The following is a 27,528-nucleotide window of genomic DNA, read 5'->3' on the forward strand; positions in this document are numbered from 1 at the left end:
AATAATCATAATAATTAAAGTGTTAGTTTTTTATTTTTAGATTGTCTCTAATAAGCCACTTGGCCTTTAAAATCAATAAATTTTACAGTAAGAGTCTCTTCACTTATTAATGTTAGATAATAATAAAATATTTCTGTGTAAATATTTTCCTGGTGAAAAATTGCTATTAAATTTCAAATGTGAATATAGTCAGTTCCTCCTCTATGAACTTTTTTCATGTAATACCTTATTAATAAAGATCGAATCTCTGTCTTTTCTAGATAAGAACTAAAAGAACTAAATAGGGAAGCATTCATATTTCAAGATCTCTAAGAAGAGGTAGCAAATATTTAATATGGAACAAAACCCTTGTGACTCAAATAATGAGGATCTTTTATCAAGTAGTGGCATTACATCCAATGCAGGTAAGTAATTTTTATAAAACAAAATGGGAAAAAAATTAGAACTAAGCAGTCTTCGTAATATTCATTCAAGCTGCTATTTTTTCAGTATGTTTTGATTTTAACTGTGCAAGGCACAGACCTTGCTCATGAATGTTTACCAGATTATTTATAATTCTGCCTTATGAGGAAGAAATTGTTTAGTCTTTTAAAAATAGCATATCTATTTTTTTAGCATGTGTTTACATTATTTTTTGGTTTGAAGATTGTTTTCAAGTTGAGGAACTTAAGCACATGCCACGTTTCTCTAAATGCCTTCTCTTCCTCGGTCTGCTCTAAGCCCCAATTCTGCATCATGGTGACTTCTTTTCTCTCACGGCCCCCGCCCCCCATCCAGTCAGGTACCAAGTCCTGCTTTCTCTATTCTCAGAAATGTGTCTTGAGTGCATTTGCCCTCTCCATTCCCATGACTGCTGTCCTAGTTCAGGCCCCCCATCAACTCTGATGAAAATTATTTCAGTCAACAGAGAGCAGGCAGGAAAACAGAAACAGTAGGAATAAATAGGTGACATTTAATACAGGGAATTGACAACACAGGTGTTGAAAGAGCTGAGAAGGCTCAGAGATGAGCCACTGTAGGAAGCTGCTACCAGCCTTTGGGCTAGAAGGACCCTCAGAATGGGAATTGTCATAAGGCGTAGGTACAAGCAGGAGCTAGAGCCATGGGGACGGCTGCCTGTGGAAGCTGAAGCCACCCCTCACTGCCAGAAGCCTGTCAGAGGCAGGAGAGAGGAGCGGTCCCTTAGCTTCTCCCTTCCTCTGGCCTTCTGGTCTTTTGCCGGTACCTCCCACTGCGAACCGTCCTGGAAACAAGTTGGGAACGGGGCCTAGGAAAAGAAGTTCTCTACAACACACAGCAGAATAGGGGCAGGACAGAGAATGGATTATCTTGGAGTCAGGCAGGTGACCTGCACAGCCGTAATTGCTTTCCCTGTCATGTCTGTCTCATCTGAAAGAATGCAGCCAGAGTTTATTCTCAGTTATAGGTGTTGTTTCACCGTTTCTAAGCGCAGTGAAACAGTGCTGAAAACTTTTATTTTGGCACCTTTATTTTGTAAAAGCTTCTGCTCCTTAGGACGCTCATGCCATTGTCACCTTCATCCTACTATACCCATCAACCCTGCTCACCTCCCCACCTACCCGATATCCCTCATCCTCAGGGACATGAGCACTTAGCTCATGGGCTGTCTCTCCCTCCCCAGGCACATCATCATCCCGTAATACCATCGCCCTCATGGACGACCCGTCTAAGATCTTAGACTCACGGCTTCTCCACCTTTTTAGTTCTAATTGTTTTGACCTGTACTCTAGCTACTCAATTTCCTATCTTGGATCTTATTGCCAAGAACGGTTGGACTTCTGGAATCCAGCCTGCTATCTTCTAGCACTCTCACTCTCTTATTCCTGCAACACTTATTTTTCTGCCTCATGAAGGTAGTGGTTCTCAACCATGGTTCCACGTGAAAACCACTTTTTGAGACTTTAAACTTTTAAATGGCTTAGAACCACACCTAGAGAGGCTAATTCGGGAGATCTGGAATGGGGCTTGGGCACCACTGGTTTTTTTTTTTTTTTAAAGCTCTCCTTGTGTTCCTGGTTTACAACAAGGGCTGAGAACAGCTGCTCTACCTTCTGCTATTTTCTCCTAACCTATCAACCTCTTCCTATCTTCACTTTCTTTATCACTTGCCAATATCCTCAACTTCCTCTTTCTCTTATTCTTCTTTGCACTCTTACAGGAGAATCCCAGTCCTTTCAGGCTGACTGCCTTTTCCATTTTTGTCCTGGGCTGCTGGAAGAAAATACACAAATGTGGATTTTCCACCAATTTGCCACTTGAGAGTCATAGTTTGCCATCTCAGCTGGGCCCCCGATGCTGCTGAGGAATCTTTCTCTTAATCTTAGCCAGTTCTCTCTCTAATTTCTCACCACACTTATTTCAAAATTACACCATTCTCAAGCCCCTCACTCTGCCACCATCTTCCTCACTTTCAGATGACATCATTTCCTGATTTGCAGAGAAAATAACGCCATTCGGCTGACATTCTCCTACCCTCTCCTCTGCTGCCCCTAAGACTCACTGTTCTTCACAGTCCGTGCCTCTTCATAGCTCCGTGGAGGAGGTACCCTCCTAATTTGCTACTCATGCTTTAATTCCCACCCCCGCTCGCAGCAGCTCAGCCTCCTCGGAGGTTTGGCTCCAGGATCTCTGCAGAGTCTTGGGCCCCACTCACTCCGATATCTTCAGTCCCTCTCTCTCCATTTGCACTTATCCATCAAAGTAAACATGCTAAATCTCTCCAAGCCTAAAACCACTAACAAGGAAATATAACAAACCAAAACAACAAAAATGAAAACCTCTCCTCAACCTGCGCCTTCCGTGCCCCTTCTTCCTTCACAGCTGTGCCGTCTGAAAGACAAGTCTGTGTTCACGTGTCCACATCTTCACCATCCATTCACTCTGTGAACCACTGCCTTAGGACTTTTGAACCTAGTATTCCAATGAAATTACTCTGGCCATAATGACTAGATTTCCTCTTTTTTGCCAAATGCAGTGAACTCTTCCCCCTGCCCAACATTTTATTTCGAATTTTTTCAAAATGGTCGAACAACTGAAAAAATAGTACGTTGAATACATTAAATACCCTTCAACTGATGCACCAGTTGTCAGCATTTTATCATATTTGCTTTATCTCTATGCCTACAATTTATATTTCATTTTGCTGAAGTTGAAGGCATCATTATTCATGCCTCAAAACCTGCATGTGCATCTCCTTAGAAAAAGGATGATTTCCTACATTGCCACATCCTTTTATCTGAGGAAATTACTGTCTATGCAGTTATAATCTAATTCATATTCATATTTAAATTTCCACAGTTGTTCCAAAAAAAGTTTTACTTAGCGTTTTAAAAAATCTAGAGATCATGCACTGTATTTTGTTGTTTGGTCTCTTTATTCTCTTTAAATCTGTAACCATCCTCCCTCCTTTTGTTGTTGTTGTTTCTCACAGCATTTTCCTTAAGAGTCCAGACCAGTTGTATTGTAGAATGTTCCACATTCTAGATTTTTTCTGATTGTTTCTCATGTTTAGATTCAGATGAAACTCATTTGGCAAGAGTTTTACATAGGTGACAATTTATACTTTTACATCATACTTTAGGGAACACATAATGCCAGATCCTGCTAATTTACAGTCATATTTTCTCCTTTACAATAAATAAGTAACCTATAGGATGGCCCTTTGAGACCTTGTGAATATCCTAGTACTAAATAACCTTCCATTCAGTGGTTTTAGCGTCAATTGAAGATCCTTGCCTGAATCAATTATTACATTGATGATTTCTAATTTTTTTTTTTTTTTTTTTTGCGGTACCCAGACCTCTCACTGTTGTGGCCTCTCCCACTGCGGAGCACAGGCTCCAGACGTGCAGGCTCAGCGGCCATGGCTCACGGGCCCAGCCGCTCCGCGGCATGTGGGATCTTCCCGGACCGGGGCACGAACCCGTGTCCCCTGCATCGGCAGGCGGACTCTCAACCACTGCGCCACCAGGGAAGCCCGATGATTTCTAATTTCACCATAGTTATTAACCTACATTTTTCAGGAAAGAAAAGCTTTTCTTTTATTATTATCACTCTAGATCCATAGGTTGTTTTTAATTCACAGTGCTATAATGTATTGTTGTCACTGTTGTTTTGATGCTCAGTTGTACCAAATTTGGCCAGCCCCTTTAAGCCAATTCTGTGTCTTTTTAAAACATGGCCCACTTCATTACTTTCTGGCACATCAGAATGTTCCAGGCTGTACTTCTCCTCCTGTTCCACCAGGCCTGGAATCAGCTATTCACTAAAGAGCCCTGGTTCCTTCTAGTAGGAAATAGTATTCACACACCAAGATCTCGTGTGCTTATTGCTGCTGAAGTGTCACCGTGTCTAGGAGTGTTCAGTGTCTAAAGCTTGGAATTAGATTTTTTTCCCTTCAGTTCACACTGGTAATTCTCAAATCCAGTACCACAGAGTTCTTCCTCATCTTCCTCCCATTCCATATCTGTATTTCCCTTACAGTGAAAACTCAAGTTTCCAACAACTTCAGTGTGTTTACTTGTTTTCTCTCTTACACGGTACACACAAAATTGTTTCAGAATTGTAACGACACCTGTTATATTAACAGCCTACCTGCTAAGTTAAGTTCACGTGCAGTCAGGGTACTGTGTTCTGAAGTTATTTGAAAGGGACTATTTTCTCTGTGAGGTTATGTTGTCAACTTACTGTACACTTAGGTTTATTTTTTTCTGTTAGTTTTCAATTTTATTTTTTGAATATGTATAACATGTATACAGCTCAAAAGTGAAAACTTTATAAAAAGGTATATTCAGTAGAGTCTAGCTGCCATCCCTATCTTCTCCATTCTGTTTCCACCCATCCCTATACTCCTATAGATAGCTGTTTTCATGAGATTCTGTCTTATTGTTCCAGTGTTTCTTTTGTGCAAAATTAAGCAAATGCCACACATACACACATATCTATATATGTACATACATATACACATACACATACACTCTTGTTTCTCCTTTCTTACAAAGAAGAGGGAAATTAACCTCCACCTGTTTAAGGGAGGAGTAGCAAAGAATATGTGGACATATTTTAAAACCACTGCAAGTTTACTCTCTGGTCACAGATTATCTATATTTCTCTCACATGCAAAATATATTCACTTTCCTAAGAAGGCCCCTAATAGCCTGATCACACTACAGCACTCCCTGAAAGGCCAGAATACCTTTACCTAAATTAGATTCAAGTATGGATGAAACTCCTTAATTGTAATCCCTTAAATACAGCTCCTTGAGTAGAGTTCCTCATTATCTGAAGACTTGTGACACCCAACATGCAATGGTAGCCAGGCCCAGGATAACCACTGTCCACTCCTATTGAGGAAGCAGTAAACAGGAAGCACATATGTCTGGAAGCACATATGCACACAGTTCTGAAATCCAGCTGGGCACAGGCTGACCACTCAGGACTAGCTGATGGATTAGGACCCAGGCCTGGGGATAAGTCTCCATGGTTCCTGGCACCATCCACTGGACTCTCGGGTCTGACTCTGAGTTCTCCTCCCTTTTGCATGAAAGGTAGCATGTGTTTCCAGCTGGGTGGCTTTTCTCAGCCTGCTTGTAGAAAAGCCTCTCTCCGTCTCATACTGTCTCTGTCCCTCAGTTTAAGCCAGCGGTGGTTCTTGAAAATCTTCGTGTGTCTTCTGTGACTCTTACTGGGTTTTACCTCCTTTGTCTTCCTTTTAAACGTGAATATTTCCTCAGAGTGCTCTGCTTGATCCTCTTCTCTTTTCACTCTGTACGCTGCCCCTAGATGATCCCCTTGACTCCAAGGATTCATTAGAACTCATATGCTGTTGATTCCCAGAAGCTTATCTCTAAAGTAAAACACTCTCCCAGACTTCAAGTCCACGTACAGTATTTGCAAATCAACATCGTTACTTGGACGTTGCTGAAGGCGGAAACTAAAGAGAAATCTTTGATGTCTCCCTCTCTCTTACTTACCACATATATTTCTTAAATTCATGCCCTTGTTTCTATCTCTGCTGTCTCTGCTTTAGGGCAGACCCTTGCCATGCCTTGCCTGAACTGTTGGAAGCCTTCTTCTACTTTGAGCTTCTACCTTCATTTTTATCCCCATCCAATGCATTCTCTACACTGAAGCCAGAGAGCCTTTTCAGAACACAAGTGTAGGTTATATTACCCCTATCTTCAAGTCCTTTAATGATTCCCTTGAGCTTTCACAATGAAATCCAAATTCCTTGGCATGACCACAAGGCCCTTCGTGATATGTCCTACATTTTCATTCTCATATCTGGCCACTACTTCCTTTCACCCACAGTATGCCACGCTGCTTCAAGACCCCTCGCCAATAATGATGGTGTTCCCACTGCCTGGGATGGTGTTCCCAATAATGATGGTGTTCCCATAATGATGGTGTTCCCACTGCCTGGAATGCTCTTCCTCTTCTCCTGTCTTCCAGACTACTTACTTCTTACTCATAGATGCTTCAAGACTAATTCAAGTATCACTTGATCACTGTCAAGTAAAACTACCCCCTCCTCCCTAACCTGTTCCTCCTTTTTACCTTGTGCTCTTCTCTCTCAGAGACACTCTCACTTTTCTGTTTTCCCCATGAGACCTTGAGCTCCTTCAGGGTTCAATAAGGGAATCTACCTGGGATAATGTGTGCCACAAAATTATTTTATTATTAAGTTAATTAATTGGTTAATTAATTATTTAATATTTAGGTTCTTCAGGTTCATTTTTTATGTCATCTATTCGTGGAACAATAATTGAAAACACATCTTCAACTGGGACTTTGACGCAAATCCCTTTTTTCCCTAAATATGAAGTGGAACTTGATTCTCACAGAAAAGTCATTCCTTACCCTGGAAAGGAACACATTGAACGTGTTTTGGAAGAATATTCACATCAAGTCAAAGATTTGCAGAGAAGACTAAATGAAGTGAGTTACATTCTTTTCCTCCAGTATCTGATACCATTTTGGGGAGACAGTGAGGCACAGAGCTTTGGAATAGAACCCAAGCTTTCTGGAAAAAAAACTTAATAATGGATTCATGGGACTTCCCTGGTGGTGCAGTAGTTAAGAATTCACCCCCCAATGTAGGGGACATGGGTTCGATCCCTGGTCAGGGAACTAGATCCCAAATGCATAGCACAACTAAGAGTTTGCATGCCACAGCTAAGGAGCTCACCGGCCGCAGCTAAGACCCAGCACAAAATCACCAAAAATAAATAAACAAAATTTAAAAAAAAAAAATAATGGATTCATTGGTTAAACTTGTTAATTTGGCCTATGCCTTCTATTTCACTATTAAAAATTGGACTGATGAAAAGTCTACACACCCATTTGTCTTTTGTTAATAATAAGTCATAATGCCTTGTCTTAATGGTGTAATTTTTTTCCAGTTTTATTGAGCTATAATCAACATACAGCACTGCATAAGTTTAAGGTGTACAACATAATGAATTGACTTATATATATCATGAAATGATGACCACAATAAATGTACTTAACATTTATCATCTCATATAGATAAAAAAAAAAAAGAAAAAAATTTTTTTCCTAGTCATAAGAACTCTTAGGATTACTCTCTTAACAACTTTCATATATACCATACAACAGTGTTAATTGTAGTCATCATGTTGTACGTTACATCCCCGGTACTTATGTTGTACCTTTTGATCACCTTCATCCAATTCCCCCTCTCCCCACATCCCTGTTTGGTAACCACAAATCTGATCTCTTTCTGTGTAAGTTTTTTTGGTTTTTTGTTTTTTAGATTCCACATGTAAGTGAGATCATATGATACTTGTGTTTCTCTGTCTGATGTATTTCACTTAGCATAATGCCCTCGGTGTCCATCCATGTTGTCGTAAATGGCAGGATTTCCTCCTTTTTGTGGCTGAATAATATTCCATTGTGTGTGTGTGTGTATATATACATACCTCAACTTCTTTATCCATTCGTCTGTCAGGAGACACTTAGGTTGTTTCCATGTCTTGGCTATTATAAAGCATGCTGCTATGAACATGGGGTGCAGGTATCGCTTCGACATAGTGTTTTCATTTCCTTTGGATAAATTTCCAGAAGTGGAATTGCTGGATCATATGTTAGTTCTCTTCTTGACTTTTTGAGGATCCTCCATACTGTTTTCCGTAGTGGCTGCACCAGTTTTTTATAATCCCATCAGTAGTACACGAAGGTTCCCTTCTCGCCAGCATTTGTTATCTCTTGCGTTTTTGATGTTAGCCATTCCAACAGGTGTGAGGTGATATCTCATTGTGGTTTTGATTTGCATTTTCCTAGTGATTAGTGGTATTGAGCATCTTTTCATGTGCCTGTTGGTCATTCGTATTTCTTTGGAAAAATGTCTATTTGGATCCTTTGCCCGTTTTTAATTAGATTATTTGGATTTTTGCTATTGAGTTATATGAGTTCTTTATATATTTTGGATGTTAACCCCTTATCAGATATAGGATGTGCAAATACCATTTTTTCCCAATCCATAGGTTGTCGTTTTCATTTTGTTAATTGTTTCTTTTGCTGTGCTCTTGGTGTAATCTTAGTGAAACTTGAATAGCTCAAAATGTTACAATTAATGACATTCATCTATAATTATAATTAGTAATCGGTTCAGGCCTGCTGTCCTGCTTTCATGATACCTGGTTTTTCTTTACAAAGCAGTTGGTAGGGGGTCGGTTTTTAGATGCATGTGTATACACGATAGCTAAGTAGTGTATAGAAGTTATTCGATAAAAATTTCAAGTGGACCTTGTGTAGAATGAAGCTGGCTTTAGTCAGCTTTACAGCTGCATGTTGGATCCTGATAGTCTATAGCCTAGAAGTCAAACTTATACAAAGGCCTTTGTGATTGAATTTTTTTCGCTGTACATTTTAGCCTCTTCGGCTACCTGTTCCCTATATGTACCCTCCATTTTAGCGATATCACTCTACCCTGGATGTGCCATTCTGTTCTAGACCTTCATGCCTTTGCCCAAGTCATTTCCTCTTCTCTGCCTGTCTACCTGTTAAATTCTTATTATCCATCAAGACTCAGCTCAAGCATTTCCTTCTCTGAAGCCTTTCCTCTAGACACAAGTAGGTGTGTTCTCCTCTGTACACTTGTTGCTCTTCATACACACGTCTATTGTAGTATTTAGTACGTTTTATTATATTCATTAACGGATTGTTCTACTTCATCAGAATGTGTGAGCACTTAAAAAAATAACCATAAATTTATTAAGTGCTGAAAATGAGATACCGTTGTATTATGTAGAGGGGATGCAAAGATGAATAAGATAGGACTCATAAGGAGTTCATAGTCTTGAAGGGGGCCTGGCATATAAACAAATAATGACAATACTTTATGATAAGTGCACTAAAGAGATGGATTGATGATAGATAGATAGATGAAACACAGAGGTACCAATGAGGAAAAGAAGCAATGTCAGTTAATTTTCCAAGTCTATCCTCTGGCGGAGTATGTGACACTTGACTGGCTCCCAATAAATTAGTTAAATCAGTAAATAAATAACAGGGCTATTTGGGTACTTACAATATTTGTCACAAACCTCCTATGTAACAGATACTATGCTAGGTACTGGATATATAAAAATGGAAAAGTTGTGGTCCTTTTTATGTACACATTTACAGTCTTATAGCTGAGATATTTAAAATAGAAAATGATAGTAACAGGACATGTATGCTGCAGTAGGGGTAAGCGGTGATGCTAAATCTAATCAATCCTTTACATTCCTTGTCTTACTTGACTTTCCAACAACATTTGACACACATGACAATTCTCTTCCTCTTGAAGTGCTCTTTTCTCTTAGGTCTCATGGAAACACACTCTCCTGATTTTCCTCCAGCTCATTCTTTTTCAGTTTCTTATTCCAGCAAAACCCTCCATAGACAGTAATAGTGATTCCCATAGCTTCTGTTGCCATTTATATGTAAGTGAATGTTCAGTTTATATTTCTGGTCAGACCTCTTAACTGGTCTCCACACCAGTTAGTGTACCTGTGTTCCTACTGGACATTTCTACTTGAAATGTTTCTCAGGCTCCATAAACTCAACATTTCCAGTTGCATACCTGATCTTTCCCCCAAACCTTTCTTCTAGCTGTATATGGTGCCACATTTATATTGTTGCACAGGGCAAAAACCTGATTCATTCCTGATAACTCTTCATTTTCCCTGACATCCACTTTACTACCAAGTCCATCCAGTGTACCACATATATTTCTCAAATATGGAAATGTTTTCATTTCCACTGTTACCATCCAAAGTTCAGACTACTCTAGCCGTTCACCTGGACTATTAGAAAAGAAGGTAAAGGATCTTACCTTATATTGACTATATAAACATTGTCAACTGCAGAATTAGGTAGTAACCTATTATATTTCCTTTCCTGTGTAATGTTTGTTTTTCCTGTGGTTCATAATTGCCTTGCTTTTTCCTTATACTGTTGATATTTACCTTTATCATATCCTCATTAAAAAATTATTATATAGGTTTTCTATCAAACCTCCTTTAACCCAGGACCCTTTAGGAGTTCTTCTGTCTAGTCTCGATGAGTTTCTTCTTAGGTCTGCTGTATAGATATTTTCTTGGGATTCCTATCACTGCTTTCCTGGTTGAATTCATGATTTCCAGGATTCACTGTTTTCTCTTTTCCTCTTTCTTGATTTATTTCTTCATTTAGTCAAAACACATCTTTAGAAACTTTTAAGAAGTATATGGGACATACATTATATGAATTTTTTCATTCTGATAATGACTTAAGCTGGATAAAGCTGAAAGTTATTTTCTCTCAGTCCTTTGAAAATATTGTGTGCCCTTGCACAGACTGAGAAGATGTCTATCTGATTCTTGTTCCTTTGTAGATGATATGTTTTTACTTAATTGGGGTCCACCTTTGGAAACTTTAGGATCTTTATCTCTGAAATTCCACTATGATGTTCTTAAGTGTGGATTTTTGTTTTTTCCTTCCCTGTGCTAGTACCAAAAGGGACTCAGTGGACCCTTTTGGCCTGCAGATTTGTGCCCTTCAGCTTTGAGGAATTCAGGTTTTTTTGATTTCTTTTTTCTTTGATAGTTTTTTTCTGTTTTCTCAATTCTCTCTTTCTGAAGCTCCTGTTAGTCAGATATTAGCTCCTAGGTTGAACCTCTAAATCTCTTACCTTTCCTTTCAAAATTTTTGTCTACTTTTTTACTTTTGGGGTGCATTTCTTGACTTCCATCATTTCTATTGCAACTTTTTAGTTTGCAACCATATTTTTAATTTCCAAGAACTCTCTCTTCTCCTCTGATCACTTCTCTGACACAGTGTCCTGTTCTTACTTTACAGCAAAAATGTCTCTCAAACTTCTCTGCAATACAAGTTTTTGGAAGTGTTCTTCCACTGTTGCATTATCTCTTTTTGTTTCTTTGGATCTTTTTTCCTGAGTATTTCCTCATTTGTTTAATCTTGGTCTCTTTTTTATTTTGTAATCTTCCTTCAAGTGTTCAGTGGTTTTTGGCTTTTTGTTCATACTCAAGAATGAACAGTAAAAAAACTGATGGCAGTCTCCCTGAGGGCAGAACTTGATGGCTTTACTTTGGGATAATTAGGTGGGGCATCAACCATTGTGCTGGGAGATCGCTTAGTGCCTGATTTTGAGATCTTTGTGAATTTCTTTGTAGTAGAACACCTTGATTTTTGAATGGTAGTTGTCTGCTGCCAAGTTTTTTAAGTCAGTTGGAGGCAGAGGTTGACTTTTCTATATACACAATTTCCACCAATTCTCATGTCCTCGGGAATAGAGTTTATTTCTATCTCTGTCTTGAACCAGAGTCAGATTTGTTCTAGGAACGGTGTTTTGGTTGTAACGTGAATGGATTGAAAGAGGGCAAGGTTGAGACAGTGAGACTAAGGTATTCAAAAAACCTAGGTGAGAAATGATTAATTAGGCCCCGAACAATGGTGAAGGGGGAAGGAAGTACACATAAAAATAAATCATTGATATATAGATTTTTGGAAATTATTAGCTATAAGGAAATACGTTCCTCTAATGAAAACTAATTTGCAGGACTTCTTTTTTTTTTTCAGAGCAATGAATTGCATGAGAAACAAACATTTTACTTAAGACAGTCAGTCATTGGTTTGCAAACAAAACTTAAAGAGATGCAGATGGAGAGAGATGCCATGGCTGACATCAGGTTGGGATTCGTTACCTGATATTATCTTAAAGTTTTACTCTTTGTAGTGTAAAATCACTTGTGTGAATCTGAGTTTTATCAGTATTATTTCTTCTCTTTCATTTATTTCCTAGACGAAGAGAGAGTCAGTCCCAGGAGGATTTAAGAAATCAGCTTCAAAATACCATTCATGAACTTGAGGCTGCCAAATGCCTTAAGGATGATATGCTGAAAGACAGCAACACACAGATAGAGCAGCTAAGAAAGACGATGCTTGGTCATGAGCGAGTGCTTCAAGAAATTCGATCAGTCCTAGTTGACTTTGAAGAAGCCTCAGGCAAGAAAATATATGACCATGACAGCATGTCTACCATCCACTTCCGCAGCATGGGCTCAGCTATTAGTAAAATCCTAAGAGAATTAGACACAGAGATTTCTTATCTTAAAGGGAGGATATTTCCAGTAAGTGGTGAGAACACTACATCCATATTGTATTAAAATTCATTAAGACAATAGTATTAGGCATACAATTTTTGAAACTCTTCAAAGTAAGCCAAGTTCTCATTTTTGTTCTCTAAAATAGCAGAAGTTACTTCCACAATGATCTTTGTTAATAATGGGAACTAACTTGACTTATCTGTGTAGTTACGTGAGAGTGTAGCCAATGTAAAAGGTCTAATAAAATACAGCGATAGAATGTATCTGATTTTAGCATTGCTTCTGTTTGCATCTTTCTAAGGCATTCCTTTTGTTGGAAAATCTCTAAATTTTCCAAGCTTTAGATTTACCAATTCCTAAATCAGTATCTCTTTATTATAACCAGGTAGAGGATCAGCTTGAAACACTGAAATCTGAATCACAGAACAAAATAGAGCTACTACTTCAACAACATCAAAATAGGTAGGTTCCTGAGGTATAGAACAGGGGTCTCCAACCCCTGGGCCACGGACTGATAGTGGTCTGTGGCCTGTTAGGAACTGGGCTGCACAGCAGGAGGTGAGTGGTTGTGAGCGAGTGAAGCTTCATCTGTATTTACAGCTGCTCCCCATGGCTCGCGTTACTGCCTGGGCCCCGCCTCCTGTCAGATCTGCCGTGGCATTAGATTCTCATAGGAGCGCAAACCCTACTGTGAACCACGCATGTGAGAGATCTAGGTTGCATGCTCCTTGTGAGAATCTAATGCCTGATGATCTGAGGTGGAGCCGAGGCGGTGATGCTAGTGCTGGGGAGCGGCTGCAAATACAGATTATCATTAGCAGAGAGGTTTGACTGCACAGGGACCATAATAAATCAATTGGAAAACAAGCTCAGGGATCCCACTGATTCTGTATTATGGTGAGTTGTATAATTATTTCATTATATATTACAGTGTAGTAATAATAGAAATAAAGTGCATAATAAATGTAATGCACCTGAATCATCCCCAAACCATTCCTCCCCCGCAGCCCCAGTCCATGGAAAAATTATCTTCCATGAAACCAGTCCCTGGTGCCAAAAAGGTTGGGGAACACTGGTATAGAAGATCGTAGTGAAACTATACCACAAGTCTATAATCTCTCATCAGCAATTCCAAAATCTATAAAGCTCTAAAGCACAGAATCCTTTTTTCATAGATTCGTGGTAAACTCACGTTAAAGAAAAAATTATTCTGACACGTGTTTAAAAAGTAGGGAAGACCTTATTGAAGACTGTTGCAACAGGAGTTTGCGTTAGAGAGTGATGAGGCTCAACTCCCAATACAAGGGCAAACGGAGATTCATAGCCAAGAAGCAGGGTGAGGGGTTCAGTGGATAGAAAATTGCTAGGAGGAGACGTCGAGGTGAGAGGCTTCTTGCTAAACTGACTTAGCGAGCTTCATACTAAGCCTGGGCTTCTTACTAAGTGGGGTGGAGGCACAGACTGCCGAGAGGAGTCTGACTAAAGCTTGGTCAAGGTTAGAGTCTTTGTCACTCATTTGTTGGGAAAGCCTGAGCTAATGTAAAGCTTTTTATAGTCTTTATGAGTTACCGTGAATATTTAAAAACCTACTGTTGTGTTAGTAATGTCTGGCTTCTAGGACACTTCCCTAGATCTCTCTGGGGGTGTCACATGATATTTAGTACTGTTATTTATCACCACTGTAAAATTTAAAAAAAAAAATCTGAATCCTAAAACCTAACTGCCCCCAAAGGACTTGGATAAAGGATTCTGGATCTAATTTACATACTTGTTACAAAAAGAATAACATATTCAAAGCTAAAACAAAATACTAAATTTGAGAGTGTTGACAATCATTAATATTTAGAATAATTCATTGTCAGGCAACATCTGTATCAAATAACAATCACCACATTCTTTTTATAGGATTGAGCAGTTAATCAGTGAATATGAAATTGAAAAAGCAGGACTTACTGAGAAAGCTAGCAGTGCTCGGAGCCAAGCCAGTAGTATCCAAAGTCAACTGGAAATCATTCAGTATGTGTGTCCTGGTGGTTTGAAATTGATAGTCATTTATCTTCTTTTTATTTTTATCAATTTTTTGTTCTAAGATCTTTTAAAAAATTACTTAATAATTGATTCTACAGGAAAGTAAAACTTTTCTAACATTCAAAGAAACAGAAAAGATTACTTAACATGTAGATAATACTTTATAACCATATCAGAAGTATTAGGGCAAGTATTTGGGCCTCTTGGGACGGGATGTTTTAGATATTGTCTACATTTCAACTGATAGGATAAGACAAACACACACTATATATGTGTGTGTGTATGTATAAATATACATAAATTATATATATATACATATAAATAACTTTATAGTTTGAGCTCCTGTGTTGAAACTTTTTATATGGACATTTTCAGTCGTACACAAAGGTATAGTGAAAATTGTATAATGAACTCCTATGTATACATCACCTACCTTTAACAGTTAACATTTTTGAACTTAATCTTTTAATAAGCAGTTTTGGAAAATAAAAGACTATTGGCCTAATAATGCCATATTAAATAATTAGTGGAAGTATCTAAAAGCTAGAGAACCCTTAGGTATCACACTTATTCTTAGTCTGCTATTTGCTGTTATTCCCCTTTTAAACCCTTTTTAGAGAACAAGCAAGAAACCAAAATTCAATGTATATGCGTCAACTCAGTGACCTGGAATCTACTGTTTCTCAGCTACGTTCTGAATTAAGGGAAGCCAAAAGGATATATGAAGACAAAGTGAGTTTAGATTTTGCTGCTCTGCTTCCAGCGACTATTATACACAGAATCAGTTATATAGTTTTTAATGGTTTATTTGAAAATAAGGAATCAAAGCAATCATTTAAAATTAAAAGCAGTTTATAAGATGGGTGCTAAATAGCTACATGTTAAATTACTATAGAAAAACAGTTTTTAAGTTGTTTGCTCAAATTAATTGATTCTTAGAAAAGTTTTTTGCATCCTTCAAGTAAGTTTCTAAAAAGTGAATAATAAGGCCATTTTAGTTACTTTTACAAGGCTTAGCTTTAGCAGGTACTTTGGTACCAGCTGGTCTCCCCGACCACTGAACGTTTTGGGGCCTAACCTCCTCTCTTACTTCAGCTCCTCCTTATTAATCATTGTGCGGCTAGCAAACTGAGTTCCCTTCAAGATTAGGCCGAATAAAAAATAATTAGGAAGCTAAATCTTCATTTCTCATCACACAGTTCCTATTAAAACTAGATATTAATATTTACTACAATATTCTGTTCTCTCCCTGTCTATAGCTAAAGACAAGCTATTCGTTATCATTATCAACCATTTTTCTGGAGCTTAGGTTTTTGTTAATTTCAAGGACATAAAGTAGTGTCCTGTTTTGTGAATGCCACCTTTCATCTCCAAAATGTCCTAGTCTGGAAGATAAATTCTACGTATAATCATCCTGCCTACAAGAGAACCTACAGTTCTAACCACTTGTAGTTAATTTCCTACTCCTTAGTTGATTGGGAAGAAATAGAGTATAAGGAAGCTGCCAGATTTTCTTTATAAAATAATCCAGTTCTACAGGGTAACAGTACAAGAAAAAAGCTCCTTATGGGAAGAAGCAATTGAATATTGCAGCACTAACTCTTCCAGATATTTTCCTGCCTTTGAGCAACCCCTCCTGTAATTACCACTGTCACCCATTTGCTGGCCACAGGAGGGGGCTGTTTCTCCTCGGTTCTCAACTTAAAGACCTCAACTTTAATTCGTTGTGGCACGGCTGAAAGAAGAATGGAAAATTTAGACATGAATTTACTATAAAAGTCTAAACAATAAAGAGTAACATGAAACTATATAATCTCAGTTATGAGATTTGGATGCTCTACAGGGACTTTCAAACGTTTTTGATCACTACCCACAGCAAGAAATATAGTTTACCATATAATCTAGTACACACATACAGCTGAAGCACACTTCACAAAACAATACTTACCCCTATTACTTAAGACGCTGGCTCTTTTCTGTTTTCTTCAGATACTGATTTGATGCTCACTAAGTTGACTTCGTTTTTCACTGCTGGGTTGCAGTGTGAATAACACTGCTCTCCAAGACCTCTTCCTTAGCTCTTGGCCTAGATTCTTGTATCAAGGTCATTTCAACAACAGCCACCTGGAAGCAGCCTTGAGGAACCTTAGACTTCTTAAAGGCTAAACCCAAGAAACAAAAGCCCAGAGAGAAATATTTGCTCTCTACTGCTTCTCTGAGGCCTGCTTTTTGTGTTCTAGCTTCTTTCCTCAGGGTGAACTTTTCCCCTGAAGATTGATAGCAGGAATATCGATCGAACCCATTCTGGGCAGATCAAGCCTACACAAAAGGCCTTGATCTCACCCTATAGGATGGTAATGATTTCAATACAGCGTGGGGTAGAAAGATGCTTTACTACTCAGGTTGAGTGGAGGTAGGCACCTTGGCCGAGCTGAGCACTGACGATCCAACAGTGAGAAAGGAAATAGGAGAGCTGCTCTACTATAGTACAGTACAATAACCGATATTCATCATACTCAAACCATTTTGAAAAGACTATTCATTGTTTATTGACAAATTAAACTCTTTGAAAAACCACGAAGTACTAAATAAAACTCAACTCACCTGTTTGTCTTACATAATTTGAAATTGATACAGCTTTCCATTTGTAATGTTGCTCGGAAAGATGACCCCTTCATAAGCGATCACCCATTGCTAATCTGCACATGGTCTGATATATAGCATCATGCTGATCAACTCATAATTTGGGCATGGTAGGAAATTTTAACAAATACTGACATCTAAACAATACAAAAATAGTTTTTGGTTTTATAAACGTCTATCTCTTTAGCATTCTAGAAGCATAAGCATCCAGATGAATGACTGCAAACCTTTTATATGAGCGTTTTGAGGTCATATAGATACAAACATAATACTAAAATCATTGTCTTACTTTGCTCTAATGTAAACAATGGATCACCAAGAATTTCGACAGTCTTAGACAGTCAACATTATTGGAAATAAGGGGGGCATATTAGTTTAATTAATTCTAATCCAGATCGTTGAGACTTACAATGAAGCATATTGAACCTAACTGAGTTGGCACCTAGATGATGGCTAACAAGGATCTCTTAACAGTAACTCCCTTCAGTGAAGGAACACTGAGAGATGATTACCCTGCCATGTAAATATAGATTTGAATATACTCCGACCTGAAAGGCATTAATAATACATGGCAGGGCTTCCCTGGTGGCGCAGTGGTTGAGAGTCCGCCTGCCGATGCAGGGGACACGGGTTCGTGCCCCGGTCCGGGAGGATCCCACATGCCGCGGAGCGGCTGGGCCCGTGAGCCATGGCCGCTGAGCCTGCGCGTCCGGAGCCTGTGCTCCGCAACGGGAGAGGCCACAACAGTGAGAGGCCAGCGTACCACACACACACAAAAATAATAATAATAATGCATGGCATAACTGAGCAAAGAAGATCAAGCAAGTTAGCAAAAGTATTTCAGTTTGGGTTCATGAAAAATTCTATTATGAAATGTTTTTGTTGTAATAAATCGAATATAGAATTTTTAAAGACAGATTCTTTTGTTAATTTCTTTTATTTTTCATGTACCTTGACTTTACATTGCTAAAGCCTATTAAAACTTTAAAATATATTTTATTTTCCACTGCTTCAGTGCACATTTTCGTATATCCTGTCCAAATAACAATAAGGAAAAAATACTTAAAAGCTATGATTAAAAGTGAGGTTTGTGAGAAAAGAGACTTATAAGGGTATGTTGATATTATACATCAACATATTTTATGAGAGGCAGGCAGTATTACTATTTTCTCCTGAGGTCAGATTCCTTCAGAAAAAAAGTATTTATTATTTTTAAAAAACTGATGACAGGTCTGAACAAAACTTTCCCAACTAAAATGCATAAGTTTAGAGAAAACTTGTTTAGGAGGGCAGTGTTTCTCTTCAGATCATATTGATGAAAATAGAAATTGTGTTTCAAAGAACATTTTAGACGTAGCCTTCAGACATACAAAAGTGTTTTACTGTAATGTTTTTTCTATTCTTCTCTTTCCATTTTAGGAGAACCTCCAGAATTCCCCTTTACGAAATTGGACCAGTAGAAGCTGTCACTATTGGCTCTGTAGATTTGGCTTTACTCTTAACTTTCGCTTTTTGACAACAAAAATATCTCATGATCTTGATTCTAAGTTTATTTTTCCTACTTTGAAAGCATTTGGGGCTGAATTTCATACTCAAAAAGTAAAGATTTAGTAGCACTGGCTGGAGCTATCTACTGTGCGGGAAGATTCTGTGCAAACCTCTTTGCATAGGTCTGCCAATGCACCTCCACGCTCACCTGCAGCATCCCTTATTACCCCATAACTGTGTCTTTTTGAGCACAGAAAACAAAAGATACAATTTGGCATGATTGGTGATACCTAAAATCACTGTAAGATTAGAATGAGGTCCCAGTACCGATTTGTCCTGTGATCCAAAACAAAAAGTAGATTCATAGATGGTGAAAGGGAAAACCAGTGCTGCTATTTAAAAAGAAAAAGAAAAAACCTTTACTATATCTCAGATGTCAGTATTTATTCTGGACATTTTAAAAGGCTTTTCTTTATAGTGTTTTTAACAGCGGTTTGTATCAGCTCAGCTGCTACTTCAATGGTTTTCCCTTTCACTCTCCATTTATCTTTTTGAATGATTAATTAATATAAATATTTTTACTCTAAAAAGTGAAAGGTAAAAGCAGAGCTATAGCAGTTGAGTCAGTACTGACAACTACAAAACAAGGGTTCCTGCAGGGGTCTGGAGGAACTTCTGATACTTAGAAAGTTACGAGTTGACTCTTTTTCTTTTCTTTTTAAAATTTTGGCCTCACAGATTTTAACATCAAATGGTTACCCAGGATTTCTTAAAAAGTGAAAACAGACATAAAATAGCAAGTCTTAATTGAAGCTTTTAACGCGCATATACAAATACTTTGCTCAAAGACAGAAACACCAGACTAGGAGTAGAAGATGTTTGTTTTAGTCATATGAGTAACTTTTCAAGTGGAAAGTGTTCTTGTTAAATTTATAGCTCAGAATATGGTTCCTTTGACCATATTTTGTTTCCAAAGACAGGTGGAAAAGATGGAATTTCAGCTTCATTAATACTGTTCTTCTTGTGTTAAAAAGTATTAGTAGCAGAATTGAAAGGAATTTAAAAGATCATCTAGAATACTCTTTTCAAATTATTGGTGAAAAATGTATAATTTAGACTCAAATTATAGGCTCAGAGAGCTTATGTGACAGAAGCTGGTTCAGAACCCAAGGTGTTTGACTCTTAGTAAGATCACATTTCCTGTCTGATCACATTTGTCTACCCAAAGTGAAAGTTTATGGGTTTTTTCCTAACTATTCCTACTGTCTTTACTAAGTGTGCTGAGTTAGTCTTTCCCAACAATAAAAGAGCTGAAGAGGTTATATCAACTGACATTATTCATTCATTTATCTTGGGAAGCTACTTGTGCCACAGAGGGTGAATTGTTGTAGGGCTTTTTTCTGTGTATGCCCCCAAAGGAGCACAAGAGTGAAAGTACTTCTTTATAGGATTATGAGAATCTCTGAGCACATTTCAGTCGGTCACCTAATGTTTTATTTTATCTAATTCCTGTGAAATACTTTTTTTATAGATAACATGCAGTCAAATACAGAGTCAGTTTTAAAATATATCCAATGTATATATTAAAATTTATATTCCAGTCCCTATAGGCTGTAATACTACTCTGTTGAATTTGAACCTGTTTGATAGTCCTGTATTAGTATTTTCTTAAGTCATGTATGTATGTATGTAGATAAAGATATATATATATATATATATACACACACACACACACAGATAACTTCTAAGTATTCATACTTAATATTTATCAAAGAGATAGTTGCATATATGTGTTTATATATAATGTGCTTAATAAGTGTGTGCTGAATTAATAAATGAAGATCTTAAATGAACTTAGTCCAGTTTAAAATAGTCATTAAGAAAAAGTTACTCTTGCTCATATGTTCTTTAAGAAGGTTTAATCACAGTTGCGTCCAAACCAATCAATAAGTTTTATCCTTGACAGTAGATTTGGAAGCCTGTTCAATAGATGCCTTAGCAGTAAGAAGGGATGTGTAACATTTATGCAGACATGAAAGATTTGTTATTACTGAAAAGTGGATGACGAAATATTATTGTAGGTATCACATTAAAGATCAGGGATTACTACATATCACTAAGTATCAGTAGTTTTTCATTATTTTAATGTCTGTGTCTAAGTTATGAGTTTGTACAGCTGTGCCGGAATCTAAACCCAGAATCTACATTGTCTGAGACCTTAACCTTTTAGCCTGCACTGCACCTCCAGGTTAAGAGCTGTAGGGATGCTGTTAGCAGCTATGGCCCTTCTGGCATATGTCATAGAAATGCAGTCACACAGATGAAACAGCTGCCCGTCTGTAAGAGAAAAATACACCTATAACAATCCTTTAAAATTGGTATTCTTATCCCATTTTATAGTCATAGGAATTGAGGATTGTAATATAACTTCACTTATTCTTGCAAAATAGGGTGATTATATAATAATGACAGTAACTATAAACTTGTTACCATTTATTCTTTTATATTCAATGCCTTTTATTACTGACACTGATATTCTGAAACAAAATCGCTCTAAGTATAATATAGTTAATTTATGTGGGCTCTGCAGAATGTTATTTATGCTACATCAAGCTTCCTTAAATACCAAATTATAGAACACATATTCACAGAAGATAAATCTTGAATCGTGTGAAAATGAGAGTGATGCATTACAGACCATGGCTTAACCTAACAGCACCAAGTATTTCATTTTGGTCAGTTTGTCTGGCTAAATTCTACATAGATCTTAAGTTTAGAAAACTTTGCAAAATACATCACAATAAACTTTATTTTTGCCCCCCAAATAATACCATTGCCCCAACATAATACCATTTGTTTTCCAAAGACTCTATTTATTTTATATTACTCATTGACGTAGCCAGACCGATTTGTGCTTTCCTCTTAGATAGAAGAGCTGGAGAAGCAGTTAGTTCTTGCGAACTCAGAACTAATGGAAGCACGGACGGAACGTGATCAGTTCAGTGAGGAATCTGGAAATCTGGACGATAAACTTCAAAAGCTCTTGGCAAGTTGATGATTTGAAATATGAATGAGATTAATTCTGGGAAATTTTTACCACAATAGTTCACAAAACTAGTTTCATTTGTAAAATTACAAATTTTACAACATAGTTGTACATTTATACACAGCACAATATCCTAGACACTACTCAAGTTTTACAAATAAAATATAGTATTCTATACTTTAAGCAGAACTGTTAGGGCTTAAAAGTTAGGTGAAGCCGATCTTCAAACACCCATAGTCTTTCTTTTTTTTTTTTTTTATGACACTTTATTGAGTATTTTTAAACAATTGTATTTTTTTCATTCCAGAAGTTCTATTTGCTTTTTTTTTTTTAACATCTTTATTGGGGTATAATTGCTTTACAATGGTTTGTTAGTTTCTGCTTTATAACAAAGTGAATCAGTTATACATATACATATGTTCCCATATGTCTTCCCTCTTGCGTCTCCCTCCCTCCCACCCTCCCTATCCCACCCCTCCAGGCTGTCACAAAGCACCAAGCCAATATCCCTGTGCCATGCGGCTGCTTCCCACTAGCTATCTACCTTACTACGTTTGTTAGTGTGTATATGCCCATGACTCTCTCTCGCCCTGTCACAGCTCACCGTTCCCCCTCCCCATAACCTCAAGTCCGTTCTCTAGGAGGTCTGTGTCTTTATTCCTGCTTTACCCCTAGGTTCTTCATGACATTTTTTTTCTTAAATTCCATATATATGTGTTAGCATATGGTATTTGTCTTTTTCTTTCTGACTTACTTCACTCTGTATGACAGACTCTAGGTCTATCCACCTCATTACAAATAGCTCAATTTCGTTTCTTTTTATGGCTGAGTAATATTCCATTGTATATATGTGCCACATCTTCTTTATCCATTCATCCGATGATGGGCTCTTAGGTTGTTTCCATCTCCGGGCTATTGTAAATAGAGCTGCAATGAACATTTTGGTACATGACTCTTTTTGAATTATGGTTTTCTCAGGGTATATGCCCAGTAGTGGGATTGCTGGGTCATATGGTAGTTCTATTTGTAGTTTTTTAAGGAACCTCCATACTGTTCTCCATAGTGGCTGAACCAATTCACATTCCCACCAGCAGTGCAAGAATGTTCCCTTTTCTCCACACCCTCTCCAGCATTTATTGTTTCTAGATTTTTTGATGATGGCCATTCTGACTGGTGTGAGATGATATCTCATTGTAGTTTTGATTTGCATTTCTCTAATGATTAATGATGTTGAGCATTCTTTCATGTGTCAAACACCCATAGTCTTTCAATTAGGTACTGTGTTCTGCTAAATTGAAATAATGTTGAGTGTTCATTTCAAAGCCAAACAACATCCAAAACACATACAAATTATGTATAAAGAAAATTTAAATGCAAGTTCAGGTAAAAAAAATTTTTTTAGAAGGAAAGAAAAGAGGATTCTGAGAGTAGTGAACCAGATTCTGCCCTCTGTTTAGGGGTACGACAGGCTGAGAAGTTTAGGAAAGGAGACGTTAGTACCCCTTCGTGTGATATTTATTAGAGGTCCTATAGAATAGGGTTCTTTTCTCCCCACCCAACCTTATTCCAGGCTACAGCGCCCTCTGCTGGTAGAGGACAGGCCTACAGGGGGCTTGAAGAGCGTGCGATAAAGGGAGAGCTGGCAACTGGGAGAGAAGCTCTAAACCTTGGGATGATCCTCACTTCTCTCCCTCCTATTGCGTGTATCCCAGTGTCCTCATATCTAATTTGAAAATCTTGGAGGTTAAATGTCTGAACCGTCCTCATAACCATCCCCTCCTTTTCATTCTTGCTGCCACTACCCATTCATCCAAGCCCCTCATCATACCTGCAGCGTGGCAGCATCTCCTCACTCGGTTCCTAAATCTAGTTTCTTCCCTCTTCCGTCCAGCCTGTATTCATCTTTCTAAACTATAGCTCTGATTGTGTCTCTCTTCCACTCAGAAATTACTCTCCCCATAAAGTCAGACTCCCTGCCTTTCAATTATTATCTGGCCCCAGCTTACCTTTCCAGTCTCTTCTCTCCACATACACCCAGTGCTCCAAGCAAACCCCATGTGCGTCTTTCTAGTCCCTTCTTCCTAATCTCTGCATCTCCAAGCTGTTCTCAAGGTCCAACTTAGATGCCGTCTTGAAGCATTTGATCTCCTTTTCGATCATTTCTCTCTGCTGTTCATTAGCTCTGTCTCTTCAGTGAAAAGCCACTTCCAGTTATTTGTCCATTTATCTCTCTCTGGGTGAAAAGTTCTCTGAATATCTGTGTGTCTTTTTTTTCTCTTTCTCCGACTATGGCGTTTTTGCCAACAGTCAACACTCACTATGTGTTTCTTGAGTAACTGAAGAGGGAGGTATTCTATCCACAACCCAATTGCCCGTCCAATCCCAATACCAGACACTATTCTGCTATTTCTGAAGCAGTCAACCAAATTACTATTGCTGTCCCTTCAAGCTTTTCTTTATTACAGGAGTACACTTGATGTGAAGCATAATGCCTTTGTTAGAAAATTCAAAACGTAACAGGATGATTTGTAGTTTCCTCTTCATTATATACTATTTGGGGCCTAGTCCATTGAGGTGTAATGCTAGAAATTACAAGTAAACAAAATGTTATTTTTCTAGGAAATATTGTTCTTTATCAAGCCATTAAAAGGGAATCAGATTCCAAAATCAAAGGCTTCTCAAATCACATAGCAACTCCAAAAATGATGTAAGGAAGGAAAATAAGAATTTTACTTTAATTATTTAATACTAGGGAAAAAGCTTATCTTCGTTTCTTGTAGGCTGATCTGCATAAACGAGAGAAGGAGCTGAGTCTCGAGAAGGAACAGAATAAGCGTCTGTGGGACCGGGACACAGGCAACAGCATCACCATCGACCACCTGCGGCAGGAGCTGGACAACAGGAACATGGAGGTGCAGCGCCTGGAGGCCCTCCTCAAGGCCATGAAGAGCGAGTGTCAGGACCAGATGGAACGGCAGGTCAGGCAGGGCTGGGCGGCTCCTCCTTGGTCTCCCCCAAAGTAGGGTTGTGGATTCTGTGAGCAACTTATAAAAGCCTGTTGTTTATGTCTATATTTTTGACGACTTGTTAAATTTAAAATGTTAAGCTTTATCTCGTTTTTGTCCATTGTTGTGTAATGAAACTCCCATCCAATTTTCCTTTTCATTTCCACCTAGAAATTGGTAACCTAGTAATTGCTTATTTCAGAAAAACATCAAACCATAGGGAGATCTGAGGAACAGCAGGGTTGAAGGTTTCCAACAGATTGTTTTTGTTTTTGTTTTTCCCCCGGAATTAAGGGGCAGGTTGGAGGGAAATAGAAAGGGCAGTTTGTCTTCAATCCTACCACACTCTCCACTATTGCCAGTGTTATGCTAACTTAACTTGGTGTGGAAGACATCCTCAGAGGAAACTTGCCAAGCTCCTCCCAACGCTAGAAAACCACTCTAGAGGAGGAGCATTATTATTCAATTAAGGCCTCTCCACCTTGGTCTAATTAACACATGTCAGTCTATGGTCTCTATGAGGTTCTGACAGCAGAACAATTTGAGACACTGTCAGATTCATGATTTCACGTTGTTGAGCTAACTTGTCATATCTCGAGACCTCTGTCTGTCTGCCTAAATTCATGAAATTCTTCTTTAACAATCAGATGGCAGCAATTCAGGGAAAGAATGAAAGTCTCGAAAAAGTGTCCTCCTTGACTGCTCAGCTTGAATCCACCAAAGAGATGCTCCGCAAAGTCGTAGAAGAGCTGACAGCCAAGAAGTTGAGCCTGGAGAGCTCCGAGAGGACTGTGTTGGACCTGACAGCTTCGTTCCAGGAGAAGGAGAGAGCCATCGAGGCCACCAACTCGGAGATCATGAGGCTGCGCTCCCGGGTGGACTTGAAGCTGCAGGAGCTGCAGCATCTGAAGAATGAAGGGGCTCACCTCAGAAACGTGCAGACAGAATGCGAGGCCCTCAAGCTGCAGATGGCAGAGAAGGACAAAGTGGTCGAGATCCTGCGGCAACAGATTGAAAAGATGACGCAGCTGGTGGGCCAGCACGGACGGACGGCTGGCGCTATGCAAGTAGAGAAAGCCCAGCTGGAGAAAGAGATCAATGATAGGAGACTGGAGCTACAGGAAGTTAAGGTCTGTAGAGTGTTTTGTTGGTTTAGCTTCTGAAATATCTTTTTTCCCATGAGTAAGTATGACCTAATTGACTGGAAAGGGGTTTTGTAAGATGATTGTGGACACTCTGAAATTGTTTGAATGTATTTGTGTCAGTATGCATATATGTTTTTGTGGGAAAGTTTCCATACTTTTATCAGATTTCACAAGGAATGGCCCCAAAATGGTTCGGAACTGCTGACGGAAAAGAGAAAATCCAGCTTCTTCATGAAGCCTTTCCTGATCCCACAGTTTGAAGAAGTATTCTGTCCCTCTTCAAGCAGACCTAAATTTGAACCCCATCTCTCACCACTCAATAACTGTAAAACACTGGACTGTTTGCTGAACGTTGGCTTCTGTGTCTGTAAACCAAAAAGCAAACAAAGAAAACAAAACCCCCAAAACCTATTGGGTTATTTGAGGCTTCCACGAGGAAATATGTATCAAGGATTTACTTAGCTTGGTTCCTGGCCTGTGGAAGATGTTTAGAAAATATTAGTTCTCTTCCCCCATTCCGTTCTCTCTCTTCTGAACCTTATCATACTGCATTTGTACCTGTTATAGCCTGGATCACATTCTGTATTGCACTGTGTGTGTGTGTGTGTGCGTGTGCTTGTGTGTGTGTGTGTGTGTGTGTGTGTATAAATAGCAATGTCTCCTCTTCCCTATAAGACTGCAGACTTCTTCAAGCAGGGTACACATCTTATTCATCTTTGTACCCCTGCCCCAGGACTTTGTGCCTTGCACCCAGCAGGTGCTCAGTAAATATTTATCAAAATTTAAAACTATTGAACCAATTTTTAAAAATTTGATTTCCTAAGCTTTATGTTACCTGTATCTGCCACGGTAAGTAGTAGGAGACAAGTCACGTACAATTATTATTTTTCTTTTAGTTTTACTGAGATATAATTGACACAATACTGTATAAGTTTAAGGTATACAGCATAATGGCTTGATTTACATATATTGTGCAATGATTACCACAGTAAGTCAACATCCATCATCTCATATAGATACAAAAAAAATTAAATAAAACAATGTTTCTTCCCTTATGATGAGAACTTTTAGGATCTACTCTCTTAGCAACTTTCAAATATACCATACAGCAGTATTAATTATAGTCATTATGTTGTACGGTACATCACTAGTGTAGTTATTTCTGTTATATCTGGAACGTTGTACCTTTTGACCACCTGATCCAATTTCCCCTCCCCATCCTTTCCCTGCCTCTGATAATCACAAATCTTTTTTTAATATTGATTTTCTTTTTTTTTATAATTTATTTATTTGTTTATATTTTTGGCTGCATTGGGTCTCGTTGCTGTGCGCGGGCTTTCTCTAGTTGCGGTGAGCTGGGGCTGCTCTTCCTTGTAGTGCGTGGGCTTCTCATTTCGGTGGCTTCTCTTGTTGCAGAGCACAGGCTCTAGGCACGCGGGCTTCAGTAGTTGTGGCATGCAGGCTCAGTAGTTGTGGCTCACAGGCTCTAGAACACAGGCTCAGCAGCTGTGGTCCACGGGCTCAGTTACTCCGTGGCATGC

The 27,528-nt window shown here is 38.5% G+C and overlaps 1 protein-coding gene across 1 annotated transcript in view; it reads left to right on the forward strand.

Annotated features, from left to right (window-relative positions):
• Positions 1-334: 334 nt before the first annotated feature.
• CCDC158 (coiled-coil domain containing 158) overlaps positions 335-27,528 on the forward strand; it is an 83,559-nt gene continuing 56,365 nt past the window's right edge. The window contains exons 1-10 of the mRNA XM_060147214.1: positions 335-404; positions 6,740-6,957; positions 12,106-12,215; positions 12,329-12,656; positions 13,018-13,094; positions 14,538-14,648; positions 15,278-15,392; positions 21,718-21,837; positions 24,618-24,815; positions 25,490-25,972. Coding sequence (XP_060003197.1) covers positions 335-404; positions 6,740-6,957; positions 12,106-12,215; positions 12,329-12,656; positions 13,018-13,094; positions 14,538-14,648; positions 15,278-15,392; positions 21,718-21,837; positions 24,618-24,815; positions 25,490-25,972 — 1,830 coding nt within the window. The remainder of the gene's footprint in view (positions 405-6,739; positions 6,958-12,105; positions 12,216-12,328; positions 12,657-13,017; positions 13,095-14,537; positions 14,649-15,277; positions 15,393-21,717; positions 21,838-24,617; positions 24,816-25,489; positions 25,973-27,528) is intronic.

Source organism: Lagenorhynchus albirostris, chromosome 4, assembly GCF_949774975.1.
Source record: "Lagenorhynchus albirostris chromosome 4, mLagAlb1.1, whole genome shotgun sequence".
NCBI classification, from domain to species: Eukaryota; Metazoa; Chordata; class Mammalia; order Artiodactyla; family Delphinidae; genus Lagenorhynchus; species Lagenorhynchus albirostris.